Below are 23459 nucleotides of genomic sequence, written 5' to 3'. Positions count from 1 at the left end.
GATTAAATATACAATACCTTAAAGAGCCTGCCATGTTACAAGCGCTCCAAACATGATTGCTGTCATGACTGACGTTGGTTGCTAGGGGGCTCCAGTCACGAGCACATTATCTTGCTTATTCCTTATTCTCGGTCCTCTAGGCAGCCTGCAGAACTGATGAGCTCATGAACTGAGATCACATGAATTTGGGCCCCATAGAATTGTTTCCACCTGGTCACTTATAGTTGCTGTGCCCTTTGCTGCCTTTGAGGGACATGATAAGCTGCTATGGGAAAACCTTTATTGCATATGTTATAGGGACATTTTCTATGGCTTCACTCAGGGTCCTACCTAAAAAGATGCCTCAAGAAATTTTTCTCAGACTCTTGCGGGAAGGAAAACTTGACATCCCCCAAGGTTGTCCTTCCCCAGTTTTTTCACTCTTATCATCAGAGAAGACTGAACTCATACTCCCAGGGGTTGGAGGCATAGCCCTAAGCAAAGTGAGCACAATTTCTTTTGTTTTATGTTAAAAATTCACGTGGGGCTTCCCTGGTGGCGCAGTGGTTGCGCGTCCGCCTGCCGATGCAGGGGAACCGGGTTCGCGCCCCGGTCTGGGAGGATCCCACACGCCGCGGAGCGGCTGGGCCCGTGAGCCATGGCCGCTGAGCCTGCGCGTCCGGAGCCTGTGCTCCGCAACGGGAGAGGCCACAACAGAGGGAGGCCTGCGTACCACAAAAAAAAAAAAAAAAAAAAAAAAAAAAAAAAAAATTCATGTGACTTTTGTATTCTTCTCCACTAGACATCCATGTTTATCTTTATGGTAGTTGTAAATCTCGCATCAGGTTACTCTGATCGCCTCCAATGTTGACATGAAACTTATGGCTCCTCTTTAATAATGATGGCCAAAGTAGATAGGCTACAACCTATATCCTTGTCTTAATCTTCTAACTGCTGTACAATTTCTCTGGTTCTGACTTTAGTTTATTTATAGCTTTCTATTTTTTGGTATATTTTCTTGTGAATTGCCTCAACTACTTTGTGGATATAAATGGGTTATGAATAAGTAAAAGCATTAATATAAACATAAAAAAAGAACTGACAGGCCTGAAATGATACCATATGAGGACAAAGGATGTATACTTGGTTTCCTACAAATAGACATCTTACCCCCAACCTCAGCTGAACTGAACAATACATTGAACAAAAAGGTGTTTAACATTTTAACAGAAACAGCACAAAACCCAGCATAGCTAATATTCTTGTTATCCACAGAAAATCAAAAGTCCTAATTTGAAGAGAATACATTAATACCGATTTTGGTGGACAGATGTTGGAATCAGCATTTGAAAGAGTGTGTCTATTTGCTTCCTCTTTTTACCAAAGGCAATAAAGAAAAATATTTTTAACAGAAGTGCTCATTATACTTTCAACTTCACACATTGGGACAGAAACTGTGCAATAGCCATATCTTTAGGACATAGATCCAAAACTAAGTTAACTGGTCTTTTAGACACCCTTAGAAGAACTGAGAGGTTCAAAAATGCAGCATGAGGGCTACAGATCTAATGCCTATTAATTTCCCTGTCTCCCCTCCTGAACAACAGTCTCCATGAGGACTGGACCTTGTCTGCACAATTTCCTGGTGTATTCTCAGGGCCTACAATGGCACTTCCCACGGGAGACACCCAGTAACTACTTGTGGAATGAGTCATGACTATCTCCCCTCTTCCTGTGAGAGGAAATTTGTGTACTGAAGGTCAAGCCATTGCTGGCTCCATTTCTTCTCCTGTCATCTCTTCTTCACCAATTAAATTCCTGTATCATTACTTAAGGGAAGAGTTCTTAAAATGGGATGGGGTTCAGAAGGTCCTTGAACCCACTGAAAATGTATGTAAAGATTTGTATGTTGGGTACATGTTTGGACAAGAGCATCCATAATTTTCAGGAGAGTTTCAAAAGTACTTCTGACTTCGAAGATGTCAAGGACAGTTGATGTTAGGGATTAGTCATTTAGTACATGCTCAGTTAATGTGCACAGTACACGCTCAATTAACGTGTGTAGAGTCTAATGGTAGAGATTTTGTGTTTCCCAGTCAGAAACAGCTGAGTCAGCTGTGCGATCTGACCTAAGAATTTAATCCCTTTAAATTCTTTTAATTTCTTCACCTGTGAAATGGGAATAATAATATCTAACAGAATATTGTGAGAATTAAATGAGGTAACATAAAGAATGGCAAGCACTAAGTTATTGGAGCTATTGCTTTTGCTAGTCAATCAATCAAATTAAATTGTATTTCAGAGACTTATTATCACATACTCATGAGGACTGATTTTCATGATATCAATTTTTGTTCTCCAAAATGAAACAAAATATATAAACAACTTTAAAAATATTATTCTAGTATATTCTAATATATTCATGCACCGTGGAATGATTTTGGAATGCCATGGAGACAAATACAAAGGGAAAACAAGGGCAGCGATTCATCCGTCTTGTCCAGGTTGAGAGAGGAAGTCAAGGTGGCCAAAAGGGGAATCAGGGCTTTGTTCGAAACGTTTCCAGTTTCTTCTTCTTTCCCTCCCACCCTCATCTCTATCACTGTGCACATGCACACGTACACACCAACACACTTTCAGAAATATCATCTCCTGGGAGTTAGTGTACATCTTATGAGTCCTTCTTTAAAATATAGTTCTGGGGCTTCCCTGGTGGCGCAGTGGTTGGGAGTCCGCCTGCCGATGCAGGGGACGCGGGTTTGTGCCCCTGTCCGGGAAGATCCCGCATGCCGCGGAGCGGCTGAGCCCGTGAGCCATGGCCGCTGAGCCTGCGCGTCCGGAGCCTGTGCTCCGCAACGGGAGAGGCCACAACAGAGGGAGGCCTGCGAACCGCAGAAAACAAAACAAAACAAAACATATATATATATATATATATATATATATAGTTCTGGATTCAGCCTCTCTCTAACTACCCTAATTTAATTTTTGAACAGAATGTCATCAAGGAAGAATACCAAAAGCGTCAAGTTTGATACCACTTTTTTTTTTTCAAATTCTTTGAATGACTGCTTTTTCTCCCTAGTTCCCATTGTGTCCAAGAATACTTTTTTAAAAGATTTCTGGCTTAACCAATAAAAATCAACACCTGTTCGTGTCAGTGAGCTTACCAACTATGTGCTTGTGTGATTGCTCAAATCGTGGCCCAAGTTTTTGTTTCCTTCGAAAATCTCCCGTAACACTTGTGAGACAAAAACAAGCAAGATAAAAAGTCTTCTTTAGTCTTAAGAATGAAAATAAGGTACAGTGGAGTGAAGCTTCTAGATTTTTTAATGTGTGCATATTTTTTTAAAAGCAAAGTTGGAGATAAGGTGGTACAAAGTTATAATTGGACTTAAAATGTTGTGCTACAAAGCCATGTTGGAGCCCATCTATTCCAAACCCTTAATATTTCAAAACAGAAAATTAAAATCCAGAGATATGTGAGACTCGGTCAAACTCACATTACTGTTTTCCCCTCTCCCATCATGGCTAGTGGCAGGCCTAGGATGTGATAGCCTCATAGGTTGACTATGTAGTGGTTGCTTCATAATTAATTAATAGAAATCAGCAAATTTGTTTTTTAGCCCATTTTCTGGCCCTTAGACCTTTATCACCTTCCAGGGGGCTCATCTTTTGCATCGCTTATTTCCCGAGGGACTTTATACTCACCTGGTTGAGACAACATATTATCACCAAGCTAATGATTGATTGAGAACAGCATTTCCAAAAGTGCTTGTTCTATGAGGCATTAGCTAGTGTTCTCTGGGGGAAAATAGTTGATGCTTGAATGAATTCTGAAAATGCCGTACTGAATAAACATATATAACTATAACCTGCAAGCCTTTTCAGAAGTTTTAATATGCTAACGCGGAACATGTGTGTCTAGGAGAGGGGTAAATATATCATGTTTTCAGAGCTTACTTGACATGGAACATTCTTGCATCTCTCCTGAATTCCCAGCATCGGAGAATGAGTGAGGCTTAAGTATTATCCTTCCAGAGATACTTAGACTTTCCTAAGGGATTCTTATCACTTATTTTTTGCTGAGCTCCTTATTTCTGTATCTTAGGATGTAAGATCTTTAAGGGAGGGAAAATGTCCTTCATCTCTAAGTCACCAACACTTAAGGCAATACCATGCACAGATCCTGGTACATAGAACAAAGAGCACGAGATCCATCTAATGATTGCTCAAATAAACAAAAACGGTTTCAAGCCCCATACGGCTTACTTTCTGGAGGTAGAATTTGAGCCATCAATGACAAGCAACCACATCACCCATGTGTTACTCTTCATTTTTTTTGATCATCTATTCCACAGTTCTGGGGCAAGACTTATTAAGAAAAATTAATAAGGAAAATTATTAAGAAAAAATATTGTATTGTCACATCCTTTTCCCTCCTTTGCTCACTAAAGAAAAGCTAACGTTTACTAGCTTTTGTGAGGTAGAATCAGGGCAATAGGCATAGAAAAACAGAGCTGGAAAAGCAAAAATGGGAAAATTACTTGGAAAAGGACCAAGACTTAGTAGAGAAGAATGGAAATGGAAGGAAAGAGGGTGTAATGTGAGACGAGAACCAGAGAGTCTGGTGGCTGGGAGATTTCTTGGTTGGCGGGCAGAAGGGAAAGATTTGGTCTAAGGAAGGGAAGCAGTTGTCTTTGGATGTATGATGAGGGCGGCATAAATGGAAAGGGCTTTTAAGATATTTTCTGTATAACACATACCCACACCCTGTCACACTTTCTGCTTTGGAAGTTTCATGAAGGGCAAAATAAAATCTGGAAATGTTTTTGTATATATTTTTATTCCCCTCTTGGACTTTCCTCTAGAGATTGGCAATGGGAGACCTAATCATATTAGGGTTGGTTACACTAAAAAAAGGACAGAGACATGAGAGAAAAACAGGAACCTATCAAGTTTTCCATTTCTCATGAGACGGGGGACACCTTCACTTGTGAAACAACTATACACAGTTCTCATTATCCACTGCCACTTTATATCTCCCCAGCTGCTTACAAAAACAGAAGAACGTGGTTGTCCCTATTAAATCTTATTCTTTTAGTTGATTTTATCCATATACGTACAAAATCATGAAAGGTAATGGAAAGCTATTTTACACTGTACCTATATCTATATGCCATAAAAATAGATTTATGTGAAAGAGAAAGTATTAACAATCCTAATGATTTCATAATCACCATAAGAAACCTCAACGGTGGACAGCTTTCTTTGGAACAAAAGATCTAGCACTGCAGAGTACATTTACTAGGTCCCATGGAGGGATTTTATACAGTTCTGAATCATCTTAGGTCAACACATACTTTTGATGGTAAACTTCTCATGACATCACTATCCTTGATCCAAATATGGCCACCATGTTTACCCGGACAAGTATGAGTTCCCAAAGCACTGAGATGGCAAGAAAGCTTTCTCTGTACCTACTTCTGGCTTGGGTTACCTAAAGCTGCCTAGGTAACCTGCTACCGAGAGCTTTCACCCACCTCTGAAAACACATCTGGCTTTAGTCTTTATTACAATGAGTTCATTTGCTTAACAAAGAGTTCGTGGCAGTTGCTAGGCTCAGTAGGAAGAAGGGGAATAAGGTGGGAAGAACAAGGCACCAAGTTTAATTTGGTTCACCTTTGTTGAGCAGCTATTATGTACCAAGAAATGATGATACAAATACAGATAAGATGAGTGTCCTACCCTACAGAGAGGGAAAAGAAAGGAGAAGGGTAAAATGGGTTAAAAGAGAGAGACAAATGAGAAAAGGGAGAGAGGAGGAGATGAGATAGAGGCAGAGGAAGGTAAGGTAGAGAAAGATAAAGAGAAGCACACAGAAAGGGAGTGCTAAGTTAAAGACAGAGAAATGACAGAGGAAAAGGAAGGAAATGATGAAAAAGAGACAAAAAAAGAAAAAATAGCCAGAAATGATCCAAGAAAAGTCAAGACAAAGAGAATGTGGGGTTTGTAGGGCTCTAGTTTTACATCTTCTAAAGAGGTTCACTGACAAAGAAACTTGCCCCGTTTTCCATGTTCTTAACTTGTATGAATAGAAAGTGGGAGAAAATTGTACTTTTAGAGTTACAGGGTGTGTAGACAGATTTAGAAGGTTTATACAGTGAGTCAGTAAACTAAACTAAAAGGTTCTCACAGGTTTTGCTTTTGGAAACCTTTTCTGGGAAAAAAAAACAACAACCCCCAATCCCCCAAAACTAGATTCACTGTAAACATGTAATAAAAAAGGGCAGTGGGCGTTTCCCTTCTTTTTCATGCAATTTACACGTGCCTTTTCCTCTCTGGGAAGGAAGCATTTCTCTAATACCAGTTGAGGCAATTCATCATATTCAGCAAAATCACAGTGGTTGTAAGTACTCATTACAATGTCTCCTTGAGACAAGGAAGGGTGAAAATGGTGGTTTAGAGCAGATAAGATGGTCTACTGTTTATATTTGGTGCATCATATTACTCAGTGGATTTTTTTTTTTTTTAATTTGAGAAGAAAATGTTGGTGTGCTTCAAATACGTGGTTGAGAGTGGAGTATACCCAGGTGTTTGCTAAACTAGAGAGTGGCTCTCTAATCCTGAATCCCTTGGGCAGGTGTTACTCAAAAGCATCCCAATTGATAAAATACAGAGAGCTGACACTTGGTCATCACCTGAGAGATGGAGATGGAGGTGATGGGAAATTCCATCAATCATGCTATGATAAGCACTTAAGACTCTCTTGGGGTAAGAGCAGATTGGCGGGCCAAGATCTGTTCTCCCATCTCTTTCCAGGGTGTTACCAAATCTATGGAGGGAGAGAACTGTGTCTTTTGCCTAGCTCTGCTCAACACGAAAGCGTTCAACGGTAATAGCCATCATGCTGGTGGGATTCGGTGTTGGGGGAATTCTGTGTGCTGGGAGCTGGAGAGAGGCCACCAATTCATTCCACATATATTATTTCTCCAGGAAACACAGCATAATTGAGGACAATTTTCCACCATGAATTGCATCATTAGCTAACACAGGGAAAGTGAAAGGCTGTTAACTTTCTTTTTCCTTCTGACAAGCTGATGAGCTGAAGAAAATAGAAAAGTTTAATGTAATTTTTTCCCAAGGATATATGTTGAAAATCAGAATCAAAACACTTTTACACGGTAATAGAAATCCCACATTTTAATACATTGCCATGCATGTAAGGAATCAAGTAATGCTGAATACAAAATAGTCAAATATACAAAATGATAAAGCAGATTTTCAAGACTGATAGAGATCATGCTCACAGATACAAGGGGGCAAAAATCTGTACAGTTTCATTTCTATCAATTTAAAAAGAAACATGCCCCTCCCCCAAAAGTCTTTTTGAGCACAACCCCAAACGCAAGGAAACATTAAAAGAAAATGTAAAGGAGACCCAAAGGGAATTGGCAAGTTGATAGCTGCTTGAGATATGGAAATTGGTAGTTCAAAATTGTGGTGTGCAATAATTCTTATGTTTAGAGAAAAATGTTTCTAAACATTGTATGCCCTGGGGACACAGGGAACTAAAATGAACATCCAACAGAAAAGGCACTCTTATTTTACTACATAACCAGCTTGTGTCCTCCTTAAGTCTAGTCTTGGGAATTTTTCTAGGGTGCATAGAGAAAAAAACCACAGTTGTGGGCAGTGAATAAGGAAAATACTTATTTAATTAACCACTGTTAGGCGACTAAGAGAATTCAGACTGCTGGTTTAACTACTCACTTATGGAAGCTATAAAAATGTCTACCCTCTACATAGGCTTTTGTGTTACGAAATGTGCTTTTATAGCCATGTTTGTCAGTGTTTGTAAAACAGTAAACCATTTTTTTTCTTGGTCAGATTTTTTTCCCCTCGTATGCAATCAAGAGCACTGGTTTTATATTCAATTCACATTGTGTGATTTTTCTTCCTCTTTCTTTCTAGCACAAAGACCAATGTACAGAAGCTCATAAAGGAAGTTCAATGTGGCTCTCTGCTTCCCGTGACCCTCACTTTGTCAACTTCATTGGTCTTCTTCAACCCAGGGATTGGCAATCTTCACCTGCACTAAGCCCAGCTCAAACCTCTCTCTCTCAGCTTGGTCACAGTGCTCTAAACCTTTGGAAGGTGGAGATAAATGGACACCCTAGCCATGGGCTCTTCAGACCAGCCCCCAGGTATTGTGTGTACATACGAAGTGTCTGAGTTACCTTCACCTTTTCTATAAGTTGTACAAAAACAACTACTTAAGTTCCTTCCTTAGCATCATTCCTTCAAATAATTTTGTACCCCCCAAAAAAGGTTGATTGATACTTTCTTATCATTTACTTTTTACAATCCCAGAATGGACTTTCAGTAATAATAGCTATAGGGAAAGGCATAAAATAAGGGGAAGGACTCACTGATAAAAGCCCATATCCCCGCTCACCATGATGAATACGCAGATATTGGTGGTACAGGACAGTTTCTCCGCTTAGCTCGTTTTGGCCTCCAAACAACCCTGTCTGCTAAGACGGAACAGGTAGCACCCCAAACGGATGAGCAGAGGCCCAGAGAGATGAGCAATTTCTCCTGAGTTCAAGTATTCTTGAATTCAAAACATCTTCCCCTTTATCAGAGCAGTGCCAGTCTCCACAGAGCCCTAAGAATAACTCACGTACAGAAACCACAACAGATCAATATTTTCTTTTCTCAGGTACTTTTGACTGCTAATATGTAATTGTGTTACGATATTGATCTTTTCTAAAATTTTGTGTACAACTATTTAATTTGGTGCCTAATGATATTAAATAGTCGGATTAACTGGACCTACAGCAAGTATGATGTAGTGACACAAGAGTTTTAGTGGAATTCGTTTCAAAACATTTGTGCTGCCTTGGCTTTTCAGCAGACTAGTTGCTTCCGTGCCAATCACAACTGAGACTTACAGGGCAAAGTCAAGAACCTGGCATTATTCAGCTCTCTGTAATGTGAACTTTCACTAGCTAAACAGAGGTCTCCTCAAACATGGCCTTGTAAGGATAGCATTTTTCTACTGGTGAAGGAAATGTAGTGGTGGAGGAATCATTCAGAGCCCCAGAGAGGCTTCCAATTTCCTTTGAGTGAATTTAAGCAAGTGGAATCCTGACTACCCCAAGTGGGGGTCAACACTCACTGAAGAGGCTACTGCTTCTAGAAAGAGAAGGGTGATGTGAGGTGAGTGTGGAATTACAATGAAAAAGACAAAGGTTCCAGTGTTCAAATATGAATACTCCCCACCCTGCCCTCCCATTTCTCTTTAAATTTTCCACCTATATACAGGGGCCTTTTGATGTGAAAGTGAACCTGGTTATGTACTTCAAAACCTATGCAGCTGGTATTCAGGGAAACATTTTTGGTCTCCTCTCAAATGCATCAAACGGGAACTAGGTATAGGCATTGTCAAAAGCTGCTACAGAGTTAGCGGGTAGCTCCCAATGCAAACACATAAATGTAGCTGATTGTGCTAACAAAAAAATACTGAAAATACATATAAAGAATTAGAATTGATCTAGGGAATCATATCATCAAGGACCAAGGTGGTACTCAATTCAAATCACATTTTTGGAATTATGCTTGAATAGGGAGTCTATTCAGGGCTTCAAAAGGTGTCTTTATGACATTTGTGCTATTTGAGAGGGAGGCCAGGCTGAGCTCTGGGGAGATGGGAGAAGACCAACGTCAGCTTGTGGAATGGAACAGGAGCAACCACCACGGCGTTTAATGGCCAGTGATTTTTCTTCAAGGTTATGTCACAAAATCAGTTCCCCCACCCTGAGAGAAGTAATGATCTAAATAGTAAGAGTCTCATTTTAGAATTTTCTTGGAGTAAAGCATTTGAGTACATTTTCAGAGAAAATGGGGGTCGGTGGTGGTGAATAGATATGACCACACGAAACAGGTCTGTGTGCTTTGGCATGTCAACCCAGCTTAGAATTCCACGTGTAGTAGCTGTTGTGTGTGCTGATATGCCAGGGCCACTTGAAAGCAGCCTGTTTATTTCCTTTGATCCAAATGATTGAAATTTAAAAGGCCATAAACAATGCAGAAGGCAACCAGCAGGGTCTTCAGTGCCTTAAAGATTTCAGGTGTTAGTACCTCCTACGTTGGCTTAATTTAACAGTCTCCTTGTTTATGTCAGACGGCTGTTTCTATCACTGCACTTCAGGCAAAAAGGTCTGGGTTTAAGAGCCTTTCTAAGGCTCTGTAAAGGTTTGAGGTTTGGAAAACAACAACAACAAAACAAGCAATGAAACAATGAAACCCCTGAACCACTGGCTCCCAAATATGAAAAGGATATTGTATAATCAGAATTAATGTTTAAGTATCTGTAACAATGTCAACCAGTCAACTGCAATTCAATGCAAGTCATATGGTTACCTTGAAATTTTATGAGGTGTATGTTGTTGGTGCCTTCAAGTGCTTGATATAATTGCGGAAGGAGGCTCTGAAGTAAGAATGCTTGGAGCTCTGCAAGGTTTTAAGACAGCCCTATGTGGAATGGAAGCTTCAGATTTACAAGGCCTTCTATACCCCTTTTCTGCTATGCTGTGGAAGTAATTTCTCAGTCAGTGCTGCTGAACAGGAGGTCTAAAACTAGCCCCATACTCAACGGCACTTCTCCTCTATATCTGTCACGGGCTGATTTTCACTCTAAAAATGTTAGATCGGTATTTGTTTTTCTCCTTCTGACTTACTTCACTCTGTATGACAGACTCCAGGTCCATCCACCTCACTACAAATAAAGTGGTAAGATGGGAATAAAGACACAGACCTACTAGAGGATATGGGGAGGGGGAAGGGTAAGCTGTGACGACGTGAGAGTGGCACGGACATATATACACTACCAAATGTAAAATAGATAGCTAGTGGGAAGCAGCCGCATAACAGAGGGAGATCAGCTCGGTGCTTTGTGACCACCTAGAGGGGTGGGATAGGGAGGGTGGGAGGGAGATGCAAGAGGGAGGACATATGGGAACATGTGTATATGAATAACTGATTCACTTTGTTGTAAAGCAGAAACTAACCATCGTAAAGCAATTATACTCCAAAAGATGTTAGAAAAAAAAAAAATGTTAGATCGCAGTGCTTGCCCCACTTGCCCAGAATTTTCCCTGCAGGGCCAAGATGATAGGCAGGAGAAAACCAGGATACCATCCTCCTAGCCATCCTCCCAAATGAGAATCTCCAAGGAAGGCTCTATTTTGTTCTTTTTGAGGGCTGGTGTAACCTCCCTGTGCACTTGGCTAATTTTTCCTCAAGCTTCCCACAGGTGGTTCACCTTCAAAAGAAGGCTCCCTGTCTCCTTACCAGAGTTATGTCACCAGAGCAAAATAATGGAAACACAGCTCCCTGACCTTGAAGCTGTGCTGTGGAGCCAGGAATCATCCACACTGATAAAGCAGAATTCATAAGATAGTTCTCTGGCTACAGGATTAGATGTACATCTAAGGAGACCAAGGGGCAGGACCCACTTGTCTTTGAAACCGAGTCCCCAGCTGTGCCTTGAGCAGCTGCATCTCCTGGGCTGTCCTCCTTCATGATCTCATGCCCCTTGTTTTGATTAGCGGCACTGACCGGCCACCCCCTGGAGATGAGAATCCCTGTCCCTGTGCTGTCTGGGCACCAAGCTTTCACGAAGATCAAACTTAAGAAGGAATTCTCAGTCAGTCCTGGGGAAAAAAAGGTGATGACTATGTTTCCCTGTTTGAGTTCTTTATAGAATACTTGAAATCTACCCAAGGAACTATGTGAAAAGAAGAAAGAGATTAGAAGAAAAAAGAATACAAAACAACAGCAAGAAAGTAAAGTGGAAGGGGTTGTGGGAGAGGTGAATAAAAACAGCCTTTAAGGCAGAAAGGAACTGATGTCATTTTCAAAGGTTAGGTTTTTAAAAAGAGACTACAGCAGCTTTAGGTCTAGTTGTCAAGTAACAAAATTACTCTAAAGAACGTAAAGGAAAATATCACAAAGAATGAAGCTGTTAATGCACTGGAAGAGGAGGTTTTGGGAAAACGAAAGTGCTAAGGGGGTCTTGAAAACTTTTCTTCCGTGAGACTTTTATTGCTCCTATCCAAAATCAATTATGTGACATTTGCAGACAAAGAAAGGATTTGCAAGTAACAAGGGGTACATCCATTAGAGGTTTTAATCCTCCATTTATATTCTCATGTCAGGTTGATAATTCCTTTTCCCCTTGAAGTTTAAAAATGAGGCAGAATTCCCTCAGAATGAAGGACTATTAGCCTTTGGGCAACTGAGAAGTGACCCTGGAGGTGACCCGGGTTATTTCCCCGTAATCGGGGGGGGGGGGGGGGGGGGTGGAATCGACGCTGCGGTTACACACCTCACAGAGCCTGAGCAGGGAATTGAAGACGCCATTACCCACAAGAAAGCTGATAGGTTCTCTGTCCCCCTAGGTATGTCTTAAAACTACTCAAGTGATTTGATTTTTACCCTAGCAGAACCACCGAAGCTCTGAGTATTTAAATTCACTTCTGGAGCTGGAACAAACTTATCCCCTTGGCAACCAAGAGAGTCTAATAATTATTCGTTGCTGTTCCTTCCCAAGACTGCCTTTCCTGTGCAAGTGAGGGGCCCAGCCTTTTAATAAAAAGATTCAGCACAGGTTCAAGTAAAAGGAAAAATAAATGCATCAACAGATTACAGCCCTTAGACATCAAAGCATTTATCCCTTACCTCCCCATCTCCTGCTTCCTACTAAACAAAACTCACCACAGCCATCTCTGAGGTTCTGGGAGTAAAATGTCCTACACACATCTAGGCAAGAAGGTTCAGCACAGCAGGAAATAACCATGGGTCATTGTGGGTCAACACAGAACAAAGAATCCCAAGGCTGTGAAGGAAACTGTTTCTCCATTTTGCTGGTTTAGCTCATGACTGCTCAGATTTCATGTCACCACGTTTCCAAAACTATGCCCCCAGATGATTTCAAACAGAGGTTGACAGTTTGGAAAACAGTAGTTCATATGCAAATATGTGGTACGTGCCAGGAATTAAGGCATTTTTAGAGAAGCCATCTTCAATGGAGCTCTTTCATTGTCTCCATCTTTGCCCTTTCCTATCTCCGTCTTTACCCATCATCTTTAAACGATTGTCCAGCACACTTTTGACTAAAAAAAAAAAAAAAAAAAAAAAAGCTAGGAAACTCTACTTATTTAATGGTTTGTAACATATTTTGCAAAAGCCAAAATCAGTAAGGATGAACCACCACCATTTCATGAACATCTATCTGCACCACAAAGCATGTCCAGTTTTCCAAGGGTGTTAACAGTTGTTCTCAGAATGTCCCTGGCTAAACGAACTCATTCCCAGATAATATCTCAGCACCTGGCAGTAGTTCTTTCGAATTCATCAGGCCCGATTTTGTGTCCCTGGGACTAGGTATAGAATTGGGGCTTCAGAGAATCCAGCATGATGATGAATTGCTGTTTCTGCATAAAGGATGGGAATATAGGTGACCAGGGTGGATATCAAGCAACTGAAAGTTGCTTTGGGTAGCTCCTACCAGCTAAATCTGGGTGCTGGGAGGGTTGGCTGTACATGATGGGTGCAAATACATGGCCTGACGCTGTCCACTACCTCTTTCTCTGCTGTCCACTTCCTCAGGCAAGGGAACTGTGCATGTCCATTTCCCCACGTTGCTCTGGCAGGGGATGAATGCTGTCTGAATTCAGTTTTCATTGTGGAAAAGGTGGGGTGGGGATAGTGTTTGGGAGGAGGAGATATCATAAGGGCAGGGAGAGTCTACCTTGTACACTGTTGTTGCCCCAGCTCAATGCTTGGCACATAGCAGATGCTCAATAAACACTTGCTGAATAAAGAAGGGAAGAAACGAAAGACTGGAGGCAGCTCTGGAATTGGAATTGAACCTCAGGAGATGGGCAGTGGAGACTGAGGTGTCCAGGGCTGTTGGCAGCCAGAGTTTGACTTCCTAATTCTGGATTTGTAAAGAATTACGGTCTGCTGGGGGCCTGACGGTGCCTATGCCGACCCATCAGAGGGCCAGATTTGGTGGCGACTGGAGCTTCTCTGAGTTCCCTCTTGGAAGCCCCCTTCTTTGGCACTATAGCCCGCAGGATGGTGGTGAGTCATCCTGCTGGGTGACGTACCCGAATCACATTTGGATCTCTCTTTCCTTCCCTGTCAAGTTTCCAAATCTCAGGTGGGGTAGTTTTCTCATGGGCTGTGCATTTCCTGATACCCCCAGGGGAGGCAAGATGTGGGGAGAACAGTGAGTGTGTGTCTGGTGACCCTCTAAAATGCCCAGCTTGCTTGTGCTGGCAGGCTCCCAGGGTTGTTACATGTATTTAAAGAAAAGTCTCCGATGTCTGCCGGTCTCAGGCTGGGACTGTGGGCACACAGAACATACTTGGCTGACTTTTTGATTCAGTCAGCTTTACATTTTCAGGAAAAAAAAAAAGCTAAAGCATGATGTAGGGTCAATCAATATGGACATTTCTCTAATTCCTAAAGACAAGCAATAACTGGGTTGACTGGTTTCCCAGGACTGTGCTTTGCTGTAACACATAGTACAAAAAAATTAGTTATGGGTATAATCCCAGAAAGGATTAAAAAGGACTAGTAGGTTCTCTTCTGAGGAAGAAACCTAGTGTGGGGTTGGAACCTTTTGCTTCTCTAGACATGCAGGGGGTCACTTGCTGTTTTTTCTCTTCAAAGAATTGTGATCAGAACTTGACCTAGAGAGGTTTCCAAAGTGTTAAAGGCAGACCACACCCTGGGAAACTGCATTCTGCTGTCTTTACCATCAATGCACCTAGGCTAAGATTAAAATATGGCCACACCCCCATTTTGGTTTTTTGGAAAGAACTCTTCTACAGAATGAGAGATTACATACATTGGCCAAATAGAAGCCTCCTGTGTTTGAGTGTGTGTACGTGCTCGTGGTAAGTTGTGCCTAGGTAAGAGGAAACTAGAGCTAAATGATCACCATTCCCAGGCCCACCTTTTACCTCCCTTTGCTGCTGTTAAGAAATCCAGTTGTTCAGTAAAGTGTCAAGAGGTTAGGTCTAACAGTACTGTGGCCATATTTACCAATCTACCACAAATGATGGAGTATATGCTAGGAATGGAGTCTCGTCTTGGACAGTCTGAGCCAGAAATAGGACAAGATTCATAAGGAAGAAGAAAAGACTTGTTTTCTCACATGTACTGAACGTGCTGATTTGTTTCGGTATAGGGGGTTCTCATGTAAAATGATTAAGAGTTGGACAGAATACCTTTAGATGTCATAACTAACACAATCGAGACATGTTTACATTCCTACCAGGGCATAATATTGTGAACACTTCCACTGAGATTGCAGAACTGCTGTAATTTTTTTTTCTAACGCATCATGCCGTCTGCACACATAATAAAATAATCCAGTAGTTGCCATGCTAAAATGGGACTTCTAGTGAAGGGCACAGACAGCTCCCCAAAGGGAGCCTGAGTTATGCACAGTGATGAAAACTGGAAGCAGTTTTCCAGCTAATGGTCTGCCAATGACCACTTGGAGCAGTTGGCACTGTATATTATGCACCTCATTTAAAAATCCATAGCAAACTAAGATTTTCCAAAGCCCATAATCTTGACTGAATGAGTGGTTTTTCAGTTAATCTGGTTAATCTGTCAATGCTCCAAGGATATCTTCTGGCAGTGCCATGAGTTAGTCTTTCTGTGAGGAACAGGCCATGTTCATATCGACTGGCAGGACAGCAGCTTGGAAGGCTAACCGCGTTTATGGAGAACCCTCAGTTGAGGCTGCAAGAGGAAAAAGAAGAAAACATGATGAGCTATTTCTGTATATTCCCATATACTGGTATGTAGCAATAATCCGATTCAAACAAACCTTAACATCCTTAGGTCAAAGAGAAGGCGCTATTGGAGGTAACGGTGACTCAACTTCAAGATGAACTTATGGTGGCTTGTATTCTTGGAACGTCCTTCCTTTTTTTTTTTTTTTTTTTTTTTTTTTTCTTTTTTGCAGAGCGTGGAAGATATCCATCTCAGGGATAGGAGAAGTTGCACGAAAGGAAGGGGAAAACTGGATCCCTGGATTGGCATTCAGCCCTATGACAGGGCTGTGGTTTGGGAAACCATGTCATACATTATGGGGTTTCGTGCATTTACTTGATCTGGAACAAGATCAGAATGGGAATGGTGTGGAAGCATTTTGGGGTGAGGGTACAGTGTGGGGGTTTCATTCTTCATTAAGAAGCTTTCCCAGGATAAAACCTAGAAAAACATATTGGAAGCAGTATGGGCGGAGGTCCTGAGTTTGCTAGTTGAAAAGTCAGGTTGGCTGAGCAGGTTAGTGACTAGGTAGAGAAAGTCATTAAATTCTGAGCAGATTGAACTACTTGAATGGCAACCCTGCATCTGACCTTGGGAATGCTGGTACAGATAAATTTGTCTAATTTTTCCAACTTTATTTTCTAATTTCCTTTCATTTTATCTCAGTATTCCCTACAGATCCTTATACACAGGTCCTCATTAATTAGTTCATAAAAGAGCACAATTGAATATTTTGCTCAGAAAGATTATCAATATGAGCTTTATTTAATACCCAGAACTATTGGGCAATGGAGAGTAAGCAAGAGTTCTTGATGTTAAAAAAAAAAAACTTACATAGGTTTTAAAACACGAGAGAATGCACAATTTATAAGCAAATGTTTCATTAAACTTACTATTTTTGAGACAATACAAAAACAAAAGGTGCTATTTAAGTGCATTCAATATACAATAATATACACTACTGATAAGGTTGTAATGAAAGTAGAATACTAATATATTACTGATAGCACTGTAAACTGGAAAAATAATGTCTATTTATTTAAAAACTATTAAAAATTCACATCCATTGACTCAGTGTTCCCATTCTCAGAGTGCATCATAAAGAAATATTCTAAAAAAATGAAAGAAGCTATATGCACAAATATGCAACCCAGAGGTTATTTATAATAGTGGAAAAATTAGAAGACAACCAGTTTCCTACTGTTGAAAACTTAGGTTAAGTAAATTATGGTGCATTAACAAGATGGATGATTACATGGCCATTAAAGTAATAATTATGATGATTATGTAGTAACATGGTGAACAGTTGTGATATACTGCAATACAAAACTTACACATATGTATAGAAAAGAAATGTAAGGGAAAGGTGAAGGCTTTAGGATTTTTATTGTTGTCATAATGTTTTACACAAGAACAACAAAAGTTAGGTTCACAAGGGTGCAGCTTTGACCCATAAGCATTGACTAACTAAAGCATCCACAGTTATTTTCATTCATTAATACTACTAAGAAAGTAAATATTTATAATTTCATTAAGAAATAACAGTCCAGTATTATTAAAGGGGATTAGAAACTGACACGAGTAAAAATCTTTTATCCAAGCCAAACTGTAAAAGCAAAGTACAGCTGGAATAACAGATTTCTAGGAATCTGATACCGTATACTATTACCCAGACTTTGCTAAAATCAGCTCTGGAAAATGTGTGAAAAGAATTATTAAGAATAACCTAAATTTAAAAAGTAAAATTGAAAAGTAAATAATGATAATAAAGAGTAAACGCCAATTAATTACTCTACTTTGGATCCTGAGTCAGGAGTTGATAACTAGGTTTATCACAGCTGCTATTTCTCCAAATAACCATGTCTTCCACATGAGCCTCTAAGGCTGATGGAAAGTAGATGTGTCTAACTTTAGCATACAATAAGATTTATAGCCATGGACATGAGCTGAGCCTATTAGACCTTAAAGGTCTTTCACCTGTGGCTTCCCAATATGGTTCTTGGGATAGGTAGAATATCCCCATTTTGTGGATGAGGAAATTGAGGCCCAGGAGTATTATTTGCCCAAGGTCACACTGCTAGTGAAGGTCAAATCTGTACTCAGACCTAGGTCTGTCCCATTCTAGTGACATATAGGAGTGACAGGGACAAATATATCAAGTATTCAGAGTATTTCCCATTCTCCTATCTTCTAACTAGGATTCTGTGGTTATCCACAAGCCCAATCGGCACAACAAAGGGCCCTAGTGGGCAGGGAAAGAAACTGGTGGCTAAATTAATTTATATTAGAAAGATGGAGATATTAGAAAGAACAGAGATACTCCTACAAGACTTGAATACACACAGGAGTAGAGGCCACAGAGAGACTAACTGGGGGTTTGTAGAGTGACATAGGAGATTTGGGGTGATGGCTGCCACATGTGTGGGCCCTTTGGAAGAGGGATGGCCAAAGAGAAGAGTGCGGATGGCATAATACTACCTTGACCCATCTTTCCACGGAATCAGTATTCATTGCTCTTCAATGCTTTTGCAGTTATTTATGTTTCCTCTGAATGTGTCACCAGGTTGAGCTGGGCTTTATGTGGGAGCAAGAGGTCCCTGTTTACTCAGGTTGTATGTGCAGGGATGCGCCTAGTATAAGGCTTGGACCATTGTCTTTCTGTCATGTGTATAGTGATGGCTCTGCCGTTATCGCTTGGCTAGAGATTTTTGTTATATGTAACAGGAATCAAGCCTTCAGGTATGTAAAAGCTACATGAGGTCAAAATGTAAAATGGCAGTTTGTATTAGATGGCTCTGGCTCTTTATAGTTTTGTTTTGTTTTTAGAATTGAGGTATAGTTGATTTACAATACTGTGTTAATTTCAGGTGTACAGCATAGCGATTCAGTTTTTTTTTTGCAGATTATATTCCATTATAGGTTACTACAAAATATTGTGTATAATAACCTGGTTCTATATAGTAAATCCTCATTGCTTACTTATTTTATGTATAGTAGTTTGTATCTGTTAATTCCATATTCCTGACTTGTCCCTTCCCCCCACTTCTCTCCCCTCTGGTAACCATAAATTTGTTTCCTACGTCTGTGAATCTGTTTGTTTTGTATATACATTCATTTGTATTATTTCTTAGATTTCACATATAAGTGATATCATATAGTATTTGTCTTTGTCTTACTTCACTAAACATTATATTCTCTGGGTCCATCCATGTTGCTGCAAATGGTAATATTTCATTCTTTTTTATGGCTGAGTAATATTACATTGTACATATATACCACATCTTCTTAAACCAACTGTCTGTTGATGGGCACTTGGGTTGCTTCCAAGCCTTGGCTATTATAAATAGTGCTGCTATGAATATTGGGGTGTATGTATCTTTTTGAATTAGAGTTTTCTTTTTTTCTGGATATATACCCAGGAGTGGGATTGCAGGATCATATGGTAGCCCTCTTTCAATTTTTTTTTTAAAGGAACCTCCATGTTCTTTTCCATAGTGGCTGCACCAATTTACATTTCCACCAACAGTGTAAGAGGGTTCCCTTTTCTCCACACCCTCTCCAGCATTTAGTATTTATAGACTTTTTGATGATAGACATTCTGACAAATGTGAGGTGATACTTCATTGTAGTTTTGCATTTCTCTAATAATTAGCAATGTTGAGCATCTTTTCATGTGCCTGTTGGCCATCTGTATGAATTCTTTAGAGAAATGTTTATTTAGCCCTTCTGTCCATTTTTTGATTGGGTTTTTTTTTTGATATTGAGTTGTATGAGCTGTTTGTATATTTTGGATATTAACCCCTGCTGGTTGCATCATTTGCAAATATTTTCTGCCATTCCGTAGTTTGTCTTTTGGTTGTGTTGATGGTTTCCTTTGCTGTGCAAAAGCTTTTAAGTTTGACAAGCTCCCATTTGTTTACTTCTGCTTTTATTTCTTTTGCCTTGGGAGACTGATCTAAGAAAATATTGTTATGATTTATGTCAAAGAATCTTTCACCTATGTTTTCTTCTAGGAGTTTTATGGTGTCATGCCTTACATTTAGGTCTTTAACTCAGTTTGAGTTTATTTTTGTATATGGTGTGAGATAAAGTTCTAATTTCATTTTTTTACACATAGCTGTCCAGCTTTCCCAACACCACTTGTCAAAAAGACTATTTTCTTCATTGTACATTCTTGCCTCCTCTGTTGAAGATTAATTGACTGTATGTGCATGGGTTTATTTCTGGGCTCTCTATTCTGTTCTGTTGATCTATGTTTTTGTGTCAATGCCATGCTGCTTTGATTACTGTAGCTTTGTAGTATACAGTGAGCCTGTATACTGAAGTCTGAAAGGGTTATACCTCCAGCTTTGTTCTTTTTCATCAGGATTGCTTTAGCAATTCTAGGTCTTTTGTGGTTCCATATAAATTTTAGGATTATTTATTCTAGTTCTGTGAAAAATGGAGTGTTTTGATAGAATTTGCATTAAATTTGTAGATTGCTTTGGGTAGTATGGCCATTTTAACAATATTAATTCTTCTAATCCAAGAGCATGGATAACTTTCCACTTCTTTGTATCATCTATAATTTTCTTCATCAATATTTTATAGTTTTCACCATATAGGTCTTTTGCCTCCTTGGTTAAGTTTATTCCTAGGTATTTTATTCTTTTTGATGTGATTTTAAATGGGATTAGTTTTTACTTTCTCTGGTATTTCATTATTAGTGTATAGAAACTCAGCTTTTTTGTTTATTAATCTAGTATCCCAATACCTTGCTGAAATCATTTATTAGTTCTAATAGTTTTTGTGTGGAGACTTTAGGGTTCTCTGTTTAGAGTATCAAGTCATCTGCAAATAGGGAGAGTTTAACCTCTTCCCTTACAATCTGGATACCTTTTCTTTCTTTCCTTCTTTCCTTCCTCCCTTCTTCCCTTCCTTCCTTCCTTCTTTCTTTCTTTCTTGTCTGACTTCTGGGCCTATGATTTCCAACATTATGTTAAACAGAAGTGGCAAGAGTGGGCATTCTTGTCTTGTTGCTGAATTTAGCAAGAAGTCTTGCAGGTGTTCACTGTTAGGTATTATGTTGGCCATGGGTTCGTTGTAAATGGTAGATGGCTCTGGCCCTTTAAAGGGGGAAAAGTGTGATCTTTGAGATGGCACAATTTTTGGGTTCCATCTTCTGGGCTTCACCATCCCAGATTCCCTCTATCTCCTCATATGTACTAGGTTATTTGCAGTCTTTGCTCAACCTTTCCTCCTGCCTAGGATGCCTTCTTTGTACATCCTGGAACACTAGTGAACACCTACTCCTCTGTTTTTCAAGATTATTTCAAGCATCACATTCTTTATGAAGCCTTCTCTCTCTCTCGAAACAGCTGACAGCTTACCCTTGGATGCCAGCAAGGCATCGTAAATGTTTACCACCAAACCCACCATGAACACTTTATTTTAATGTATCCATCTCTCCTCCTCAGTTTTTTGAGGGTGGTACCATGTCTTATTGTTGTATGTCTTCCTAATGCAAAGTGCAGTGCCATGTATACAGAAAGTGCTTAGTAAATAGTTGTGAAATAATGAAGAAAGCAGTGATGCTGGAGAAGGAGATATTTTTCTCTTTTTCAGGGCTTAATTCAATACCTAATTTTAGTCGAGATTTAATCCTGTAGTCAGGTCTGCATATAGAGAGAGGACTGCTCCTGTTTCTTTCTCTACATCTAAGGACTACTCAAGGGACATGTGCATCCTGGAACTGGCCATGTATGGATTTGCAGCTAACAGTAAAAAAAAAAAAAAAAAAAAAAAAGCTCTTTCTCAAATCTTTTTTCAACATTACTAGTTTAGGCATTCTGGGAACCAATCACCTCTTTAGTCTAACAGCATCAGGGTCCAGGATGAGTAGGGCAACATTAGGGTCCAGCGATTAAAGATTGTGGGTTCTGGAGTCAGGTGGCTCTGGCTGATCTCCCAGGCTCACCACTTACCAGCTACATGTTGTTGAAAACATGAATTTCTTCAAACCTCAACATCTTCCCCTTTAAAATGGCGATAATAATCCCCACCTCACTTGGTTGCTGTAATGATGAAATAGGCTCATAGAAAAAATACTTTGCATGGTGTTTGGCAGATAGTCAATACCTGCTAAGTGATGGCTTCTTATTTTTGTTACTGCCTAAATGTCCCCAAATTCCCTAGAGAAACTAGAGATACAAAGAGGTCAAGGTACTAATGCCACAGCTGGGGGCCAGGAAGCAGAAACAACAGAGTCCCGAGGCCAAGCCTCTGCCCCCTCCAGCGATGGATAACACTCTTCTTGCCTGCCAAGGCCACAGTCAAGGCACGCTGGCTTCCACTCTCACCCAGATTAGTGCAGACACCAACAGACAGTTCCGTGATAAGAAGAGTTCACACCAGACACTTCAAAGGCAGGAAGAAGCTGGCCTGGGAGGCAAAGGCCAGCTTGGTAGAGGATTCAAGAACAGACCTGGGACTGAGCATGTCCAGTGCCACCTCCCCTCATTCCAGTCGCAAGGGTGTGTCTGGGAAAGAAGAAAAGATAGTGTGTGCAGGCAGCCCCGCCCCTCAGGGGTTAAGAGAAGAAAGACCTCATCTCTTAAGAGGGTTGTTTAGTGTCTTCCATTCCAACAGAAGGGCCATATCTTCTGTCCGAAAGTGTCTTTCACGTGACTTGTGGTTGAGGACTTCAGGGCAGGCCTGAATGCACTCTGACAATTCATAGCAGGGGTGAGATGTACATCCCAAAGGAGTGAGACCCACAGTCACCTCCACATAACAGTCAATAAGAAGCAGAGCTAACATTTACTGAGCAGCTACGATGGCCAACGAAGGTTCTACAGGCAGTCACTCACTGAGTCCTGACTGCCCTCTTTGAGGCCTGAATTGCATTATCCTCATAACACACCTGGAAAAAATGAGGCTAAGTTCATTAAAGTGTCACAGCCATCCTGCTGGAATGCCCAGCTGAGGCTGGAACACAGACCTGTTCTCACCACAGTGCTTTCCTGACTCAACAGGAAACATGTGTTAGGGAAGCAAGTTCCTAAACTCCAACACGAATGTGGGAGACAAAGCAAGTAGCTGTGTTTGTATAAAAGAATGCTCATCAAGTGCGAACCTATATACAAAGCGCCCTAAGTAAGAAGTTTGACCTACAGAAAGCTAGTACATTTCTATCTAACAGTCTAAAAGCTGTTCTATGTTTAGAACAGTGGTTCTCAACTGGGTGCAATTTTGCCCCCATCTGGCAATGTCAGGAGACATTTCTGGTTGTCTCAGCTCGGGGGTACTACTACCGGCATCTAGTGGGTAGAGGCCAGGGACCCTGCTAAACATCCTGGAATGCACAGGACAGACCCGCACTTCAAAGAATTAACCAGCTCAAATGTCAATAGTGCTGAGGTGGGTTTAGAGGGTAGAGGTCCTTGCTTATCTTCTATTCCTGGTTGTGAGCCAAAAACATCACTCCCAAAATAGGCCAAGATAAAAACCAACTTAAGTGTGCCTCTTGTGTATACAGGAAATAGGGCTAATTTCAAACCTCACTCCCCTCTTCTCTTCATCATTTGCTCATTTTATTTGATTTTATATTCAATGTAATCAAAACCTCTAATACTAAATCA

At 40.4% G+C, this 23459-nt stretch overlaps 1 protein-coding gene across 4 annotated transcripts in view; it reads right to left on the bottom strand.

Moving 5' to 3' along the window:
• Positions 1-15655: 15655 nt before the first annotated feature.
• SAMD12 (sterile alpha motif domain containing 12) overlaps positions 15656-23459 on the bottom strand; it is a 413132-nt gene continuing 405328 nt past the window's right edge. For 2 of the 4 annotated variants that reach the window (XR_003683355.2, XR_008619453.1), the window contains exons 5-6: positions 15896-16181; positions 15656-15807 (exon numbers count right to left, since the gene is read on the bottom strand). Coding sequence is in view for 2 of the 4 variants with exons in the window: in XM_028500395.2 (XP_028356196.1) it covers positions 22336-22358 (23 nt within the window). In the remaining 2 variants the exon portion in view is untranslated. Of the gene's footprint in view, positions 15808-15895; positions 16182-22303; positions 22359-23459 lie in introns of all 4 variants that reach the window. The other 2 variants (XM_028500395.2, XM_024129448.1) reach the window with 2 other exon arrangements.

This window comes from Physeter macrocephalus, chromosome 15 (assembly GCF_002837175.3).
Source record: "Physeter macrocephalus isolate SW-GA chromosome 15, ASM283717v5, whole genome shotgun sequence".
NCBI lineage: Eukaryota > Metazoa > Chordata > Mammalia > Artiodactyla > Physeteridae > Physeter > Physeter macrocephalus.
The sequence above is the reverse complement of the archived record's forward strand: the minus strand, read 5'-3'. Positions and strand labels throughout refer to the sequence as shown.